At 39.7% G+C, this 21,875-nt stretch overlaps 1 protein-coding gene across 3 annotated transcripts in view; it reads left to right on the top strand.

Moving 5' to 3' along the window:
- LOC125263977 (mucin-5B-like) overlaps nucleotides 1–21,875 on the top strand; it is an 83,513-nt gene that overhangs the window by 49,713 nt on the left and 11,925 nt on the right. For 2 of the 3 annotated variants that reach the window (XR_007183941.1, XM_048183178.1), the window contains exon 1: nucleotides 1,243–21,224. Coding sequence is in view for 2 of the 3 variants with exons in the window: in XM_048183178.1 (XP_048039135.1) it covers nucleotides 1,298–21,224 (19,927 nt within the window). In the remaining variant the exon portion in view is untranslated. Of the gene's footprint in view, nucleotides 1–1,242; nucleotides 21,225–21,875 lie in introns of those variants that run through there. The other variant, XM_048183179.1, reaches the window with a different exon arrangement.

Below are 21,875 nucleotides of genomic sequence, written 5' to 3'. Positions count from 1 at the left end.
TTACAAGCATGCCTACAACTCCAACAATACAAACATCTACAACGCCATCAACAATGTCTCCAACATCCACAATATTAAAAACAAGCACCCTTACTCTTAGCCCTGGGTGTAATTGTCATTGGTCAGATTGGAATGACTTTGGTGGCCCAACAACAGGTCTTGACGGTGGTGAAATAGTATCTATTGAAAGAATAACTGACTCCTCTTCTAGTATCTGCTCAGCTCTAAAGGACATACAGTGCCGTGCAAAACGTTATCCTGAAGTTCCTCTTACACAGCTTGGCCAGGTTGTGAAATGCAATACAAATGATGGATTAGTTTGCTTGAACAAACACCAAGGCCTTGCACAGCAATGTTATGACTATGAGATCAGAGCATTCTGTTGTGATGACAACTGTGGCAACATCACAACACAGTCCTTAAGAACAGATTCTACAACAGTGTCATCAACAAGCATGCTTGTGTCACCAAGTACAACATTAGAAGTCCAAAGTTCCTCCACAGTTACCCGTATATCCACAGATCCATTAACAACAATTTCTGCTAGTACACCTCCATCAACATTTTCAAGCAGCATGCCTAAAACACCAACTACGACATCAACAAGCCATATTTCCTCCACAAGCATAAGCATATCAACAACTACAGCAGCAACTTCCACAATAATTTCTGCCACGCCTTTAGTTTCTTCAACAAGCAGGTTTACACCAAAAGTTACTACAACAAAAGTCCATAGTTCGTCTTCTGGTAAAAGCATACCCACAACTCCAAAAATGTCTACATCTTTACCAACATTTTCAACTGGCATGACTACACCACTGACTCAAACTTCTTCAGTCCAGAATTCCTCTAATATTACAAGCATGCCTACAACTCCAACAATACAAACATCTACAACGCCATCAACAACGTCTCCAACATCCACAATGTTAAAAACAAGCACCCTTACTCTTAGCCCTGGATGTAATTGTCATTGGTCAGATTGGAATGACTTTGGTGGCCCAACAACAGGTCTTGACGGTGGTGAAATAGTACCTATTGAAAGAATAACTGACTCCTCTTCTAGTAATCTGCTCAGCTCTAAAGGACATACAGTGCCGTGCAAAACGTTATCCTGAAGTTCCTCTTACACAGCTTGGCCAGGTTGTGAAATGCAATACAAATGATGGATTAGTTTGCTTGAACAAACACCAAGGCCTTATACAGCAATGTTATGACTATGAGATCAGAAGCATTGTGTTGTGATGAAAACTGTGGCAACATCACAACACAGTCCTTAAGGACAGATTCTACAACAATGTCATCAACAAGCATGCTTGTGTCACCAAGTACAACATTAGAAGTCCAAAGTTCCTCCACAGTTACCCGTATATCCACAGATCCATTAACAACAATTTCTGCTAGTACACCTCCATCAACATTTTCAAGCAGCATGCCTAAAACACCAACTACGACATCAACAAGCCATATTTCCTCCACAAGCATAAGCATATCAACAACTACAGCAGCAACTTCCACAATAATTTCTGCCACGCCTTTAGTTTCTTCAACAAGCAGGTTTACACCAAAAGTTACTACACCAAAAGTCCATAGTTCGTCTTCTGGTAAAAGCATACCCACAACTCCAAAAATGTCTACACCTTTACCAACATTTTCAACTGGCATGACTACACCACTGACTCAAACTTCTTCAGTCCAGAATTCCTCTAATTTTACAAGCATGCCTACAACTCCAACAATACAAACATCTACAACGCCATCAACAACGTCTCCAACATCCACTATGTTAAAAACAAGCACCCTTACTCTTAGCCCTGGATGTAATTGTCATTGGTCAGATTGGAATGACTTTGGTGGCCCAACAACAGGTCTTGATGGTGGTGAAATAGTACCTATTGAAAGAATAACTGACTCCTCTTCTAGTAACTGCTCAGCTCTAAAGGACATACAGTGCCGTGCAAAACGTTATCCTGAAGTTCCTCTTACACAGCTTGGCCAGGTTGTGAAATGCAATACAAATGATGGATTAGTTTGCTTGAACAAACACCAAGGCCTTATACAGCAATGCTATGACTATGAGATTAGAACATTGTGTTGTGATGAAAACTGTGGCAACATCACAACACAGTCCTTAAGGACAGATTCTACAACAATGTCATCAACAAGCATGCTTGTGTCACCAAGTACAACATTAGAAGTCCAAAGTTCCTCCACAGTTACCCGTATATCCACAGATCCATTAACAACAATTTCTGCTAGTACACCTTCATCAACATTTTCAAGCAGCATGCCTAAAACACCAACTACGACATCAACAAGTCATGTTTCCTCCACAAGCATAAGCATATCAACAACTACAGCAGCAACTTCCACAATAATTTCTGCCACGCCTTTAGTTTCTTCAACAAGCAGGTTTACACCAAAAGTTACTACACCAAAAGTCCATAGTTCGTCTTCTGGTAAAAGCATACCCACAACTCCAAAAATGTCTACATCTTTACCAACATTTTCAACTGGCATGACTACGCCACTGACTCAAACTTCTTCAGTCCAGAATTCCTCTAATATTACAAGCATGCCTACATCTCCAACAATACAAACATCTACAACGCCATCAACAATGTCTCCAACATCCACAATATTAAAAACAAGCACCCTTACTCTTAGCCCTGGGTGTAATTGTCATTGGTCAGATTGGAATGACTTTGGTGGCCCAACAACAGGTCTTGACGGTGGTGAAATAGTATCTATTGAAAGAATAACTGACTCCTCTTCTAGTATCTGCTCAGCTCTAAAGGACATACAGTGCCGTGCAAAACGTTATCCTGAAGTTCCTCTTACACAGCTTGGCCAGGTTGTGAAATGCAATACAAATGATGGATTAGTTTGCTTGAACAAACACCAAGGCCTTGCACAGCAATGTTATGACTATGAGATCAGAGCATTCTGTTGTGATGACAACTGTGGCAACATCACAACACAGTCCTTAAGGACAGATTCTACAACAATGTCATCAACAAGCATGCTTGTGTCACCAAGTACAACATTAGAAGTCCAAAGTTCCTCCACAGTTACCCATATATCCACAGATCCATTAACAACAATTTCTGCTAGTACACCTTCATCAACATTTTCAAGCAGCATGCCTAAAACACCAACTACGACATCAACAAGCCATATTTCCTCCACAAGCATAAGCATATCAACAACTACAGCAGCAACTTCCACAATAATGTCTGCCACGCCTTTAGTTTCTTCAACAAGCAGGTTTACACCAAAAGTTACTACACCAAAAGTCCATAGTTCGTCTTCTGGTAAAAGCATAACCACAACTCCAAAAATGTCTACACCTTTACCAACATTTTCAACTGGCATGACTACACCACTGACTCAAACTTCTTCAGTCCAGAATTCCTCTAATTTTACAAGCATGCCTACAACTCCAACAATACAAACATCTACAACGCCATCAACAACGTCTCCAACATCCACTATGTTAAAAACAAGCACCCTTACTCTTAGCCCTGGATGTAATTGTCATTGGTCAGATTGGAATGACTTTGGTGGCCCAACAACAGGTCTTGATGGTGGTGAAATAGTACCTATTGAAAGAATAACTGACTCCTCTTCTAGTATCTGCTCAGCTCTAAAGGACATACAGTGCCGTGCAAAAAGTTATCCTGAAGTCCCTCTTACACAGCTTGGCCAGGTTGTGAAATGCAATACCAAAGACGGACTAGTTTGTTTGAACAAACACCAAGGCCTTATACTGCAATGCTATGACTATGAGATTAGAGCATTGTGTTGTGAAAAAAACTGTGGCAACATCACAGCACAATCCTTAACTACAACTGCTACAACAATATCATCAACAAGCAGGCGTATATTACCAAGTACGACATCAATGGGCCAAAGTTCCTCCACTGTTACAAGCACATTCACAGATCGATCAACAACTATTTCTGCTGGTACACCTTCACCAACATTTTCAACTACTATGCTTACACCACCCATTAAGACACCAACAAATATAATTTTCTCAAAAGTTACAAACATATCAACAACTACAGCAACAATGTCAACAATATTTTCTGCTATACCTTCAATTTCTTCAACAAGCAGGTTGACACAACGAGCTACAACACCAACTTTCCAAAGTTCCCCTACTGGTAAAAGCATATCCACAACTCCAACAGCAATGCCTACTGGTAAACCTTCCCAATTGTTTTCAACTGGTATGTCTACACAATCAACTAAAACACCAACAGTGCAAAATTCCTCCAATACTACAAGCATGACAGCACAATCTTTATCTACAACATCCACAAGAATGTCATCAACAAGCTTGAATATATCACCAACCACAACATCAACAGTGCGTAGTTCCCCCACCATTACAAGGACACCTACAAATCCATCAACAACAGTTTTTGCTGGAACACCTTTACCAACTTTTTCAACCAACACACCTACAAAACCAACTATGACATCATTAAGCCTAATTTCCTCGACAAATATAAGCATATCAACAACTACTGCAACAACTTCAAGAGTCTTTTCTGCTACTCCTTCAGTTTCTACAACAAGCAAGTTTACACAACAAGCAACAACAATAATAGTTCAGAGTTCCCCCACTGGTAAAAGTATACCCACAGCTCCGACAACATTGTCTACACGTACACTTTCAGCAGCATTTTCATCTGGCAAGACTACACCACTGCTGGAAACATCTTCAGTCCAGAATTCCTCCAATATTACAAGCATATCTAAAATTCCAGCAACACAAACATCTACAACTCCATTACCAACTTCTCCAACATCCACAACATTGAAAACAAGCACCCTTACTCTTAGCCCTGGATGTAATTGCCACTGGTCAGATTGGAATGACTTTGGTGGCCCAACAACAGGTATTGATGGTGGTGAAATAGTATCTATTGAAAGAATAACTGACACCTCTGCTACCATCTGCTCAGCACTGAGGGAAGTACAATGCCGTGCAAAACGTTATCCTGGTGTTTCTCTTTCACAGCTTGGCCAGGTTGTGAAATGCAATACCAAAGATGGACTACTTTGCTTGAACAAACACCAAGGCCTTATACAGCAATGCTATGACTATGAGATTAGAGCATTGTGTTGTGATAAAAACTGTGGCAACATCACAACACAATCCTTAACTACAACTGCTACAACAATATTATCATCAAGTATGCATATGCCACCAAGTACAACATCAACGGGCCAAAGTTTCTCAACTGTTACAAGCATATACACAGATCCATCAACAACAATTTCTGCTGGTAAACCGTCACCAACCTTTTCAACAAGTATGCTGACACCACCAACTCCAACAGCAATTTCTACTGGTACACCTTCCCAATTGTTTTCAACTGGCTTGACTACACCACCGACTAAAATAGCAACAGTCCAGAATTCCTCTAAAACTACAAGCATGATAACACAATCCTTAAGTACAACAGCTACAAGGATGTCATCAACAAGTCTTGATATAGCACCAACTTTAACATCAACAGTGCATAGTTCCTCCATTGTTACAAGTATATCTTCAAATCCATCAACAACAATTTCTTCTGGTGCAATTTCATCAACTTTATCAGCCAGCATGCATACACTGCCAACTACGACATCAGTACACCCTGTTTCCCCCACAAGTACAAGCATAGCAACAAGTACAGCAACAACTTCAACAAAGATTTCTGCTTCAACTTCCATTTCTTCAACAAGCAGGTTGACACAAAAAGTTACAACACCAACAGTCAAGAGTTCCCCCACTGGCAAAAACATATCCACAACTTCAACAGCAATTTCTACTGTTACATCTTCAACTTTTTCAACTAGTATGCCAACACCATCAACTAAGACACCAACAAATCTTATTTCCTCAAAAAGTACAAGCACATCAACAACTACAGCAACAACTTCAGCAATGTTTTTTTCTATAAGTTCAATTTCATCATCAAGCAGGATCACACAACAAGGTACAACACTAAAAGTCCACAGCTCTCCCACTGGTAAAAGCATATCCACAACTCCAACAACAGTCTCTGAACGTACACCTTCACCATCATTTTTACCTGGCATACCTACTAGTCCTCCAACCATGAAATCAACAGGCCTCATTTCCTCCTCAAGTACAAGCATATCAACAAGTATAGTAACAACTTCAACAAAGTTGTCTGCTACAGCTTCAATTTCTGCAACAAACAAGGTTACACAACAAGTTACAATACCAAGAGTCCAGAGTACCCCCACTGGTAAAAGCATATCCACAACTCCAACAGCAATCTCTACTGGTACACCTTCCCAATGGTTTTCAACTGGCAGGACTACACCACAGACTAAAACACCAACAGTCCATAATTCCTCCAATACTACAAGCATGACAACACAATCATTAAGTACAACAGCTACAAGGATGTCATCAACAAGTCTTGATATAGCACCAACTATAACAACAGTGCATAGTTCCTCCATTGTTACAAGCATATCTACAAATCCATCAACAGCAATTTCTTCTGGTACAACTTCACCAACTTTTTCAGCCAGCACGCATACACCACTAACTATGACATCATTACACCCTATTTCCTCCACAAGTACAAGCATAGCAACAAGTACAGCAACAACTTCAACAAAGTTTTCCGCTACACCTTCCATTTCTTCAACAAGCATTTTGACTCCACAAGTTACAACACCAACAGTCCAGAGTTCCCCCACTGGTAAAAACATATCCACAACTTCAACAACAATTTCTACTGCTACACCTTTAGCAGCGTTTGCATCTGGCATGACTACACCACTGCTTGAAACATCTGCAGTCCAGAATTTCTCCAATATTACAAGCATATCTAAAATTCCAGCAACACAAACATCTACAACTCTATTAACAACTTCTCCAATATTTACAACATTGAAAACAAGCACCTTTACTCTTAGCCCTGGATGTAATTGTCATTGGTCAGATTGGAATGACTTTGGTGGCCCAACAACAGGTCTTGATGGTGGTGAAATAGTACCTATTGAAAGAATAACTGACACCTCTGCTACCATCTGCTCAGCACTAATGGAAGTACAGTGCCGTGCAAAACGTTATCCTGGAGTTCCTCTTACACAGCTTGGCCAGGTTGTGAAATGCAATACCAAAGACGGACTAGTTTGTTTGAACAAACACCAAGGCCTTGTACAGCAATGCTATGACTATGAGATTAGAACATTGTGTTGTGATAAAAACTGTGGCAACATCACAGCACAATCCTTAACTACAACTGCTACAACAATATCATCAACAAGCAAGCGTATATTACCAAGTATGACATCAATGGGCCAAAGTTCCTCCACTGTTACAAGCACATTCACAGATCGATCAACAACAATTTCTGCTGGTACACCTTCACCAACGTTTTCAACTAGTATGCTTACACCACCAACTAAGACACCAACAAATATAATTTTCTCAAAAGTTACAAATATATCAACAACTACAGCAACAATGTCAACAATATTTTCTGCTATACCTTCAATTTCTTCAACAAGCAGGTTGACACAACGAGCTACAACACCAACTTTCCAAGTGTCCCCTACTGGTAAAACCATATCCACAACCACAACAGCAATGCCTACTGGTAAACCTTCCCAATTGTTTTCAACTGGTATGTCTAAACAGTCAACTAAAACACCAACCGTGCAAAATTCCTCCAATACTACAAGCATGACAGCACAATCTTTATCTACAACATCCACAAGAATGTCATCAACAAGCTTGAATATATCACCAACCACAACATCAACAGTGCGTAGTTCCCCCACCATTACAAGGATATCTACAAATCCATCAACAACAGTTTTTGCTGGAACACCTTTACCAACCTTTTCAACCAACACACCTACAAAATCAACCATGACATCATTAAGCCTAATTTCCTCCACAAATATAAGCATATCAACAACTACAGCAACAACTTCAAGAGTCTTTTCTGCTACTCCTTCAGTTTCTACAACAAGCAAGTTTACACAACAAGCAACAACAATAATAGTTCAGAGTTCCCCCACTGGTAAAAGTATACCCACAGCTCCGACAACATTGTCTACACGTACACTTTCATCAGCGTTTTCATCTGGCAAGACTACACCACTGCTGGAAACATCTTCAGTCCAGAATTCCTCCAATATTACAAGCATATCTAAAATTCCAGAAACACAAACATCTACAACTCCATTAACAACTTCTCCAACATCCACAACATTGAAAACAAGCACCCTTACTCTTAGCCCTGGATGTAATTGCCACTGGTCAGATTGGAATGACTTTGGTGGCCCAACAACAGGTATTGATGGTGGTGAAATAGTATCTATTGAAAGAATAACTGACACCTCTGCTACCATCTGCTCAGCACTGAAGGAAGTACAATGCCGTGCAAAACGTTATCCTGGAGTTTCTCTTTCACAGCTTGGCCAGGTTGTGAAATGCAATACCAAAGATGGACTAGTTTGCTTGAACAAACACCAAGGCCTTATACAGCAATGTTATGACTATGAGATTAGAGCATTGTGTTGTGATAAAAACTGTGGCAACATCACAACACAATCCTTAACTACAACTGCTACAACAATATTATCAACAAGTATGCATATGCCACCAAGTACAACATCAACTGGCCAAAGTTTCTCAACTGTTACAAGCATATACACAGACCCATCGACAACAATTTCTGCTGGTAAACCTTCACCAACCTTTTCAACAAGTATGCTGACACCACCAACTCCAACAGCAATTTCTACTGGTACACCTTCCCAAATGTTTTCAACTGGCTTGACTACACCACCGACTAAAATACCAACAGTCCAGAATTCCTCCAATACTACAAGCATGACAACACAATCATTAAGTACAACAGCTACAAGGATGTCATCAACAAGTCTTGATATAGCACCAACTATAACAACAACAGTGCATAGTTCATCCATTGTTACAAGCATATCTACAAATCCATCAACTAAAATTTCTTCTGGTGCAATTTCACCAACTTTTTCAGCCAACATGCATACACGGCCAACTACGACATCATTACACCCTATTTCCTCCACAAGTACAAGCATAGCAACAAGTACAGCAACAACTTCAACAAAGTTTTCCGCTACACCTTCCATTTCTTCAACAAGCATTTTGACTCCACAAGTTACAACACCAACAGTCCAGAGTTCCCCCACTGGTAAAAACATATCCACAACTTCAACAACAATTTCTACTGTTACATCTTCAACTTTTCCAACTAGTATGCTAACACCATCAACTAAGACACCAACAAATCTTATTACCTCAAAAAGTACAAGCACATCAACAACGACAGCAACAACTTCAGCAATATTTTCTTCTATAAGTTCAATTTCTTCAACAAGCAGGATGACACAACAAGGTACAACACCAAAAGTCCACAGCTCTCCCACTGGTAAAAGCATATCCACAACTCCAACAACAGTCTCTGAACGTACACCTTCACCATCATTTTTACCTGGCATACCTACTAGTCCACCAACCATGAAATCAACAGGCCTCATTTCTTCCTCAAGTACAAGCATATCAACAAGTATAGAAACAACTTCAACAAAGTTGTCTGCTACAGCTTCAATTTCTGCAACAAATAAGGTTACACAACAAGTTACAATACCAAGAGTCCAGAGTACCCCCACTGATAAAAGCATATCCACAACTCCAACAGCAATCTCTACTGGTACACCTTTCCAATTGTTTTCAACTGGCATGACTAGACCACCTACTAAAATACCAACAGTCCATAATTCCTCCAATACTACAAGCATGACAACACAATCCTTAAGTACAACAGCTACAAGGATGTTATCAACAAGTCTTGATATAGCACCAACTATAACATCAACAGTGCATAGTTCCTCCAGTGTTACAAGCATATCTACAAATCCATCAACAAAAATTTCTTCTGGTGCAATTTCATCAACTTTTTCAGCCAGCATGCATACATTGCCAACTACGACATCATTACACCCTGTTTCCTCCACAAGTACAAGCATAGCAACAAGTACAGCAACAACTTCAACAAAGTTTTCTGCTTCAACTTCCATTTCTTCAACAAGCAGGTTGACACAAAAAGTTACAACACCAACAGTCAAGAGTTCCCCTACTGGCAAAAACATATCCACAACTTCAACAGCAATTTCTACTGTTACATCTTCAACTTTTTCAACTAGTATGCCAACACCATCAACTAAGACAACAACAAATCTTATTTCCTCAAAAAGTACAAGCACATCAACAACGACAGCAACAACTTCAGCAATATTTTCTTCTATAAGTTCAATTTCTTCAATAAGCAGGTTGACACAACAAGTTACAACAGCAAAAGTCCACAGCTCTCCCACTGGTAAAAGCATGTCCAAAACTCCAACAACAGTCTCTGAACATACACCTTCACCATCATTTTTACCTGGCATACCTACTAGTTCACCAACCATGAAATCAACAAGCCTTATTTCCTCCTCAAGTACAAGCATATCAACAAGTATAGAAACAACTTCAACAAAGTTGTCTGCTACAGCTTCAATTTCTGCAACAAATAAGGTTACACAACAAGTTACAATACCAAGAATCCAGAGTACCCCCACTGGTAAAAGCATATCCACAACTCCAACAGCAATCTCTACTGGTACACCTTTCCAATTGTTTTCAACTGGCATGACTACACCACCGACTAAAATACCAACAGTCCATAATTCCTCCAATACTACAAGCATGACAACACAATCCTTAAGTACAACAGCTACAAGGATGTCATCAACAAGTCTTGATATAGCACCAACTATAACATCAACAGTGCATAGTTCCTCCATTGTTACAAGCATATCTACAAATCCATCAACAAAAATTTCTTCTGGTGCAATTTCATCAACTTTTTCAGCCAACATGCATACATTGCCAACTACGACATCATTACACCCTGTTTCCTCCACAAGTACAAGCATAGCAACAAGTACAGCAACAACTTCAACAAAGTTTTCTGCTTCAACTTCCATTTCTTCAACAAGCAGGTTGACACAAAAAGTTACAACACCAACAGTCAAGAGTTCCCCTACTGGCAAAAAAATATCCACAACTTCAACAGCAATTTCTACTGTTACATCTTCAACTTTTTCAACTAGTATGCCAACACCATCAACTAAGACACCAACAAATCTTATTTCCTCAAAAAGTACAAGCACATCAACAACGACAGCAACAACTTCAACAATATTTTCTTCTATAAGTTCAATTTCTTCAACAAGCAGGATGACACAACAAGGTACAACACCAAAAGTGCACAGCTCTCCAACTGGTAAAAGCATATCCACAACTCCAACAACAGTCTCTGAACGTTCACCTTCACCATCATTTTTACCTGGCATACCTACTAGTCCACCAACCATGACATCAACAAGCCTCATTTCCTCCTCAAGTACAAGCATATCAACAAGTATAGAAACAACTTCAACAAAGTTGTCTGCTACAGCTTCAATTTCTGCAACAAACAAGGTTACACAACAAGTTACAATACCAAGAGTCCAGAGTACCCCCACTGGTAAAAGCATATCCACAACTCCAACAGCAATCTCTAGTGGTACACCTTTCCAATTGTTTTCAACTGGCATGACTACACCACCGACTACAATACCAACAGTCCATAATTCCTCCAATACTACAAGCATGACTACACAATCCTTAAGTACAACAGCTACAAGGATGTTATCAACAAGTCTTGATATAGCACCAACTATAACATCAACAGTGCATAGTTCCTCCAGTGTTACAAGCATATCTACAAATCCATCAACAAAAATTTCTTCTGGTGCAATTTCATCAACTTTTTCAGCCAGCATGCATACATTGCCAACTACGACATCATTACACCCTGTTTCCTCCACAAGTACAAGCATAGCAACAAGTACAGCAACAACTTCAACAAAGTTTTCTGCTTCAACTTCCATTTCTTCAACAAGCAGGTTGACACAAAAAGTTACAACACCAACAGTCAAGAGTTCCCCTACTGGCAAAAACATATCCACAACTTCAACAGCAATTTCTACTGTTACATCTTCAACTTTTTCAACTAGTATGCCAACACCATCAACTAAGACAACAACAAATCTTATTTCCTCAAAAAGTACAAGCACATCAACAACGACAGCAACAACTTCAGCAATATTTTCTTCTATAAGTTCAATTTCTTCAATAAGCAGGTTGACACAACAAGTTACAACAGCAAAAGTCCACAGCTCTCCCACTGGTAAAAGCATGTCCAAAACTCCAACAACAGTCTCTGAACATACACCTTCACCATCATTTTTACCTGGCATACCTACTAGTTCACCAACCATGAAATCAACAAGCCTTATTTCCTCCTCAAGTACAAGCATATCAACAAGTATAGAAACAACTTCAACAAAGTTGTCTGCTACAGCTTCAATTTCTGCAACAAATAAGGTTACACAACAAGTTACAATACCAAGAATCCAGAGTACCCCCACTGGTAAAAGCATATCCACAACTCCAACAGCAATCTCTACTGGTACACCTTTCCAATTGTTTTCAACTGGCATGACTACACCACCGACTAAAATACCAACAGTCCATAATTCCTCCAATACTACAAGCATGACAACACAATCCTTAAGTACAACAGCTACAAGGATGTCATCAACAAGTCTTGATATAGCACCAACTATAACATCAACAGTGCATAGTTCCTCCATTGTTACAAGCATATCTACAAATCCATCAACAAAAATTTCTTCTGGTGCAATTTCATCAACTTTTTCAGCCAACATGCATACATTGCCAACTACGACATCATTACACCCTGTTTCCTCCACAAGTACAAGCATAGCAACAAGTACAGCAACAACTTCAACAAAGTTTTCTGCTTCAACTTCCATTTCTTCAACAAGCAGGTTGACACAAAAAGTTACAACACCAACAGTCAAGAGTTCCCCTACTGGCAAAAAAATATCCACAACTTCAACAGCAATTTCTACTGTTACATCTTCAACTTTTTCAACTAGTATGTCAACACCATCAACTAAGACACCAACAAATCTTATTTCCTCAAAAAGTACAAGCACATCAACAACGACAGCAACAACTTCAACAATATTTTCTTCTATAAGTTCAATTTCTTCAACAAGCAGGATGACACAACAAGGTACAACACCAAAAGTGCACAGCTCTCCAACTGGTAAAAGCATATCCACAACTCCAACAACAGTCTTTGAACGTTCACCTTCACCATCATTTTTACCTGGCATACCTACTAGTCCACCAACCATGACATCAACAAGCCTCATTTCCTCCTCAAGTACAAGCATATCAACAAGTATAGAAACAACTTCAACAAAGTTGTCTGCTACAGCTTCAATTTCTGCAACAAACAAGGTTACACAACAAGTTACAATACCAAGAGTCCAGAGTACCCCCACTGGTAAAAGCATATCCACAACTCCAACAGCAATCTCTAGTGGTACACCTTTCCAATTGTTTTCAACTGGCATGACTACACCACCGACTACAATACCAACAGTCCATAATTCCTCCAATACTACAAGCATGACTACACAATCCTTAAGTACAACAGCTACAAGGATGTCATCAACAAGTCTTGATATAGCACCAACTATAACATCAACAGTGCATAGTTCCTCCATTGTTACAAGCATATCTACAAATCCATCAACAAAAATTTCTTCTGGTGCAATTTCATCAACTTTTTCAGCCAGCATGCATACATTACCAACTATGACATCATTACACCCTGTTTCCTCCACAAGTATAAGCATAGCCACAAGTACAGCAACAACTTCAACAAAGTTTTCTGCTTCACCTTCCATTTCTTCAACAAGCAGGTTGACACATCAAGTTACAACACCAACAGTCAAGAGTTCCCCCAGTAGCAAAAACATATCCACAACTTCAGCAGCAATTTCTACTGTTACATCTTCAACTTTTTCAACTAGTATGCCAACACCATCAACTAAGACACCAACAAATCTTATTTCCTCAAAAAGTACAAGCACATCAACAACTACAGCAACAACTTCAGCAATATTTTCTTCTATAAGTTCAATTTCTTCAATAAGCAGGTTGACACAACAAGTTACAACAGCAAAAGTCCACAGCTCTCCCACTGGTAAAAGCATGTCCACAACTCCAACAACAGTCTCTGAACATACACCTTCACCATCATTTTTACCTGGCATACCTACAAGTCCACCAACCATGACATCAACAAGCCTTATTTCCTCCTCAAGTACAAGCATATCAACAAGTATAGAAACAACTTCAACAAAGTTGTCTGCTACAGCTTCAATTTCTGCAACAAACAAGGTTACACAACAAGTTACAATACCAAGAGTCCAGAGTACCCCCACTGGTAAAAGCATATCCACAACTCCAACAGCAATCTCTAGTGGTACACCTTTCCAATTGTTTTCAACTGGCATGACTACACCACCGACTACAATACCAACAGTCCATAATTCCTCCAATACTACAAGCATGACTACACAATCCTTAAGTACAACAGCTACAAGGATGTCATCAACAAGTCTTGATATAGCACCAACTATAACATCAACAGTGCATAGTTCCTCCATTGTTACAAGCATATCTACAAATCCATCAACAAAAATTTCTTCTGGTGCAATTTCATCAACTTTTTCAGCCAGCATGCATACATTGCCAACTACGACATCATTACACCCTGTTTCCTCCACAAGTACAAGCATAGCAACAAGTACAGCAACAACTTCAACAAAGTTTTCTGCTTCAACTTCCATTTCTTCAACAAGCAGGTTGACACAAAAAGTTACAACACCAACAGTCAAGAGTTCCCCTACTGGCAAAAACATATCCACAACTTCAACAGCAATTTCTACTGTTACATCTTCAAATTTTTCAACTAGTACGCCAACATCATCAACTAAGACAACAACAAATCTTATTTCCTCAAAAAGTACAAGCACATCAACAACGACAGCAACAACTTCAGCAATATTTTCTTCTATAAGTTCAATTTCTTCAACAAGCAGGATGACACAACAAGGTACAACACCAAAAGTGCACAGCTCTCCAACTGGTAAAAGCATATCCACAACTCCAACGACAGTCTCTGAACGTACACCTTCACCATCATTTTTACCTGGCATACCTACTAGTCCACCAACCATGACATCAACAAGCCTTATTTCCTCCTCAAGTACAAGCATATCAACAAGTATAGAAACAACTTCAACAAAGTTTTCTGCTACACCTTCAATTTCTGCAACAAACAAGGTTACACAACAAGTCACTATACCAAGAGTCCAGAGTACCCCCACTGGTAAAAGCATATCCACAACTCCAACAGCAGTTTCTACTGGTACACCTTTCCAATTGTTTTCAACTGGCATGACTACACCACCAACTAAAATACCAACAGTCCATAATTCCTCCAATACTACAAGCATGACAACACAATTCTTAAGTACAACAGCTACAAGGATGTCATCAATAAGTCTTGATATAGCACCAACTATAACATCAACAGTGCATAGTTCCTCCATTGTTACAAGCACATCTACAAATCCATCAACAACAATTTCTTCTGGTGCAATTTCATCAACTTTATCAGCCAGCATGCATACACTGCCAACTATGACATCATTACACCCTGTGTCCTCCACAAGTACAAGCATAGCAACAAGTACAGCAACAACTTCAACAAAGTTTTCTATTTCTCCTTCCATTTCTTCAACAAGCATTTTGACACAAGAAGTTACAACACCAACAGTCCAAAGTTCCCCCACTGGTAAAAACATATCTACGACTTTAACAACAATTTCTACTGGTACATCTTCACCAACTTTTTCAACTAATATGCCTACACCACCAACTAAGACACCAACAAATCTTATTTCCTCAAAAAGTACAAGCACATCAACAACTACAGCAACAACTTCAGCAATGCTTTCTTCTATAGGTTCAATTTCTTCAACTAACAAAGTTACACAACAAGTTACAGTATCAAGAGTCCAGAGTTCCCCCTCTGATAAAAGCATATCCACAACTCCAATCTCTACTGGTACACCTTCCCAATTGTTTTCAACTGGCATGACTACACCACTGACTAAAACACCAACAGTCCAGAATTCTTACAATACTGCAAGCAATATGACAAAATCCTTAACTACAACATCTACAATTATGTCATCAAGCAGCAGTATACTACCAACTCCAACACTAATCATCCAAAATACAAGCATATACACAAGTCCATCTACAATAACTTTACCATTTTCTTCCACAAGAACTGTTACTCAACAGGTTACAAAAACAACAGTCCAGGATCCCCACTCTCGAAAAAGTATATCCACAACTCTACCAGCAATTTCTACTTTTACACCTTCAGAAACATTTTCAGCTGGCATCTCCTACAATGTAACAACCATATCTCTAACTCCAATGACAACAACATTTTCTACATCTCCTTCAATAACTTCTCCAACTTTCACAACATTAAAAACAACCACCTATACTCCTACCCCGCTATGTATGTGTTATTGGTCAGACTGGAATGACTTTGGTCACCCAACAACAGGTGTTAATGGTGGTAAAATAATACCTATTTCTACAATTTCTACCATCTGCTCAGTACCAAAAGAAGTGGAGTGTCGTGCTAAACTTTACCGTGGAGTTCCTCTTTCACAGCTTGGTCAGGTCGTAAAATGTAATGTGAAAGATGGACTGATCTGCTCGAACAAAAAACAAAGCCGCACACAGCAATGCTTTGACTATGAAATTAGAGTATTCTGTTGTGACAGCAAATGTGGTAACTTCTCAACAAAATCCCCAGGTAGCACATCTTTACCAAATATGAAAAAAACAAGCGAGAGTTTCTCCCCAAGTACAATCACATCCATAATTCCAACACCATCTTTGTCACCTATCATGCCTACCCTTCCATCTACAACAACTGGCCAAAATTTCTCCAGTGGTACTAGTATATACCCAACTCCAATGTTTCTATCAACTGCTTCAACTGCTTCAACAACTTCTCCACTGTCCAAAACAGCCACTATTACTCCTAACCCTGGCTGCATTTGTCATTGGTCAGAGTGGTTGGATTTTGGGGGCCCAACAACAGGTCCAGAAGGTGGTGAAACAGTGTCAATCAAAAACATTTTGGAGAGTTTTCCTACCATCTGCTCTGCGCCAAAGGAAGTTGAATGTCGTGCAAAAAATTACCCCAGATTGTCTCTTTCTCAGCTAAACCAGGTTGTGAAATGTAATGCCAAAGATGGTCTTGTATGCTTGAACAAATACCAAGACATTACACATCAATGCTTTGACTATGAGATTAGAGTATTCTGCTGTGATGGAAACTGTGGCAGTACCACAGCATTGACACCAAAAATACCCTTGCTTACTCCTACCCTTGGATGCAAATGCCATTGGTCAGACTGGATGGACTTCGGTAGCTTAACAACTGGTCCTGAAGGTGGAGAAATAATTTCCATCAAAAGAATAAGTGACACCTATCCTTCCATCTGCTCAGCACCAAAAGAATTAGAATGCCGTGCAAAACTTTACCCTGAACTTTCTCTTTCACAGCTTGGCCAGGTTGTGAAATGTAATGCCAAAGATGGTCTTGTGTGCTTGAACAAATACCAAGACATTACACATCAATGCTTTGACTATGAGATTAGAGTATTCTGCTGTGATGGAAACTGTGGCAGTACCACAGCATTGACACCAAAAATACCCTTGCTTACTCCTACCCTTAGATGCAAATGCCATTGGTCAGACTGGATGGACTTCGGTAGCTTAACAACTGGTCCTGAAGGTGGAGAAATAATTTCCATCAAAAGAATAAGTGACACCTATCCTTCCATCTGCTCAGCACCAAAAGAATTAGAATGCCGTGCAAAACTTTACCCTGAACTTTCTCTTTCACAGCTTGGCCAGGTTGTGATATGTAATGCAAAAGATGGACTTGTGTGTCTTAACAAAAATCAAGATAATACCCAGCAATGCTTTGACTATGTCATCAGAGTATTATGCTGTCATGAAATATGTGACAACTCCACACAGGCCCCAACAACTACTCCTAGGTTGTCAGTTTCAACAACAACAATGACATCAACTTCTTCAAGTACACCTTCAGCAAATTCTACACCTTCAAAGACACTGAAACCAACCCAACTTACTCCGACCTCTCCATGTATTTGTCACTGGTCAAAATGGATGGATTTTGGTGGCCCAACAACAGGTCCTGAAGGCGGTAAACTAATACCAGTCAAAATCATCACTGACACCTATCCAACCACTTGTTCAAAACCACAGAGAATTGAATGCCGTGCAAAACATTATCCTGGACTTCCTGTTTCAAAGCTTGGCCAGACAGTAAATTGTAATCTTAAAGATGGACTTGTTTGCCTAAATAAAAAACAAAATATTACCCAGCAGTGCTTTGACTATGAGATCAGATTGTTGTGTTGTCATCGAGACTGTGTTAGCACATCTCTACCAGCAGCATTGGCTCTAGCTTTACACAATTCCTCTGCTAGTGTTAGCACAACCACTGTACCCACAACAAGAGCTATGACAACAACCATTTCAAAAACTTTTCCTTCTAAATGTATTTGCCAGTGGTCAAACTGGGTGGACTTTGGTAGCCCAACAACAGGGCCTGAAGGCGGTAAACTAATACCAATCAAACTTATCACTGACACCTATCCAACCACCTGCTCAATACCACAGGGAATCGAATGCCGTGCAAAACATTATCCTGGACTTCCTGTTTCAAAGCTTGGCCAGGCAGTGAAATGTAATCTAAAAGATGGACTTGTTTGCCTAAATAAAAAACAAAATATTACCCAGCAGTGCTTTGACTATGAGATCAGATTGTTGTGTTGTCATCGAGACTGTGTTAGCACATCTCTACCAGCAGCATTGGCTCTAGCTTTACACAATTCCTCTGCTAGTGTTAGCACAACCACTTTACCCACAACAAGAGCTATGACAACAACCATTTCAAAAACTTTTCCTTCTAAATGTATTTGCCAGTGGTCAAACTGGATGGACTTTGGTAGCCCAACAACAGGGCCTGAAGGCGGTAAACTAATACCAGTCAAACTCATCACTGACACCTATCCAACCACCTGCTCAATACCACAGGGAATCGAATGCCGTGCAAAACATTATCCTGGACTTCCTGTTTCAAAGCTTGGCCAGGCAGTGAAATGTAATCTAAAAGATGGACTTGTTTGCCTAAATAAAAAACAAAATATTACCCAGCAGTGCTTTGACTACGAGATGAGATTGTTGTGTTGTCATCGAGACTGTCTTAGTGCATCTCTACCGGCAGCATTGACTCTAGCTTTACAAAATTCCTCCACAAGTCTAAGTACAACCACTGTACCCACAACAAGAGCTACGACAACCATTTCAAAAACTTTTCCTTCTAAATGTATTTGCCAGTGGTCAAACTGGGTGGACTTTGGTAGCCCAACAACAGGGCCTGAAGGCGGTAAACTAATACCAGTCAAACTCATCACTGACACCTATCCAACCACCTGCTCAATACCACAGGGAATCGAATGCCGTGCAAAACATTATCCTGGACTTCCTGTTTCAAAGCTTGGCCAGGCAGTGAAATGTAATCTAAAAGATGGACTTGTTTGCCTAAATAAAAAACAAAATATTACCCAGCAGTGCTTTGACTACGAGATGAGATTGTTGTGTTGTCATCGAGACTGTCTTAGTGCATCTCTACCGGCAGCATTGACTCTAGCTTTACAAAATTCCTCCACAAATCTAAGCACAACCACTGTACCCACAACAAGAGCTACGACTACAACCATTTTTAAAACATTTCCTTCTAAATGTATTTGCCAGTGGTCAAACTGGGTGGACTATGGCAGCCCAACATCAGGGCCTGAAGGTGGTAAATTAATACCAGTCAGACTCATCACTGACACCTATCCAACCACCTGTTCAATACCACAGGGAATTGAATGCCGTGCAAAAGATTATCCTGGACTTCCTGTTTCAAAGCTTGGACAAGCAGTAAAGTGTAATCTTAAAGATGGACTTGTTTGCCTAAATAAAAAACAAAACATTACCCAGCAGTGCTTTGACTATGAGATGAGATTGTTGTGTTGTCATCGAGACTGTGTTAGCGCAACTCTACAAGCAGCATTGACTCTAGCTTTACTCAATTCCTCCACAAGTGTAAGCACAACCACAGTACCCCCGACAAGAGCTATGACTACAACTATTTCAAAAGCATTTCCTTCTAAATGTATTTGCCAGTGGTCAAACTGGGTGGACTATGGCAGCCCAACATCAGGGCCTGAAGGTGGTAAATTAATACCAGTCAGACTCATCACTGACACCTATCCAACCACCTGTTCAATACCACAGGGAATTGAATGCCGTGCAAAAGATTATCCTGGACTTCCTGTTTCAAAGCTTGGACAAGCAGTAAAGTGTAATCTTAAAGATGGACTTGTTTGCCTAAATAAAAAACAAAACATTACCCAGCAGTGCTTTGACTATGAGATGAGATTGTTGTGTTGTCATCGAGACTGTGTTAGCGCAACTCTACAAGCAGCATTGACTCTAGCTTTACTCAATTCCTCCACAAGTGTAAGCACAACCACAGTACCCCCGACAAGAGCTATGACTACAACTATTTCAAAAGCATTTCCTTCTAAATGTATTTGCCAGTGGTCAGACTGGATGGACTTTGGCAGCCCAACAACAGGGCCTAAAGGTGGTGAAAATGTACCTATAAAACAAATAACGAGCACATATCTTAACATCTGCTCTGCTCCAACTAAGGTTGAATGCCATGCAAAACTTTACCCTGGACTATTACTTTCACAACTGGGCCAGGTAGTAACGTGCAATTCTGAAGATGGACTAGTTTGTTTAAACAAGAACCAAGGTGTTACACAGCAATGTTTTGATTATGAGATTAAAGTATTATGTTGTCATGGATTGTGTGAAATATCATCAAAAATATCACAAATAGATCAGAATTTTTCCCACAGCAGACATATTACCACACCAAGTTTGCCAATTATAACAGGTTCATCAAGAGGTCACATCACTGCACGTCAAGATTGCGTCTGTGAAATTTATGGCAATACGTTTAAGCCAGGTAATTTTATTACTTCTCTACTTCTCTAAATATTTATACAATCTCAAATCAAGAAAAGTTGAGACTTTTTGTAAAATGCAGTAAAATCAAGAATCTGTGATTTGTTCATTCTTTTGAACCTTTATTTAACTGACAAAAGTACAAAGAAAAGAATTTTAGTGTTGACTGTATTTTGTTAATATAGACAAATTGATTTTGATGGCTGCAACACACTCCAAAAAACTTGGGACAGAGACGTGTTTACCACATCACCTTTACTTTACACTTTTAAATCATATGGAAATTGAGGATACTAATTGTTGCAGTTTTGCAAGTGGAATTTTGCCCAATCTCACCTGATGAAAGACAGCTGTTCAACAGTCTCTGGGCATCGTTGTCTGATTCTCCTTTTCATGAAGGGCCATAATTTTTCAATAAGAGACAGTTCTGGCTGCAGACTGGCCAGTCAGTGTAGAGTGTCTGTGAAGCATTGTCTTGCTTCCCAGGAAAGATGTCATCTTGATGGCAGTATATGTCTGTATAATACCAATATATGCCTCCACGTCAATGGTACCTTCACACATATGTAAGTCATCCATGCCATTTAAACTGATGCACCCCCATACCATGACAAATGTTTGCTTTTGCTCCTGTCGCTGATGATAGTCTGGA

Source organism: Megalobrama amblycephala, linkage group LG3, assembly GCF_018812025.1.
Source record: "Megalobrama amblycephala isolate DHTTF-2021 linkage group LG3, ASM1881202v1, whole genome shotgun sequence".
In the NCBI taxonomy this organism is placed as follows: Eukaryota; Metazoa; Chordata; class Actinopteri; order Cypriniformes; family Xenocyprididae; genus Megalobrama; species Megalobrama amblycephala.
Note: the sequence above shows the minus strand (reverse complement) of the source record. Positions and strands in the feature narration are given on the sequence as shown.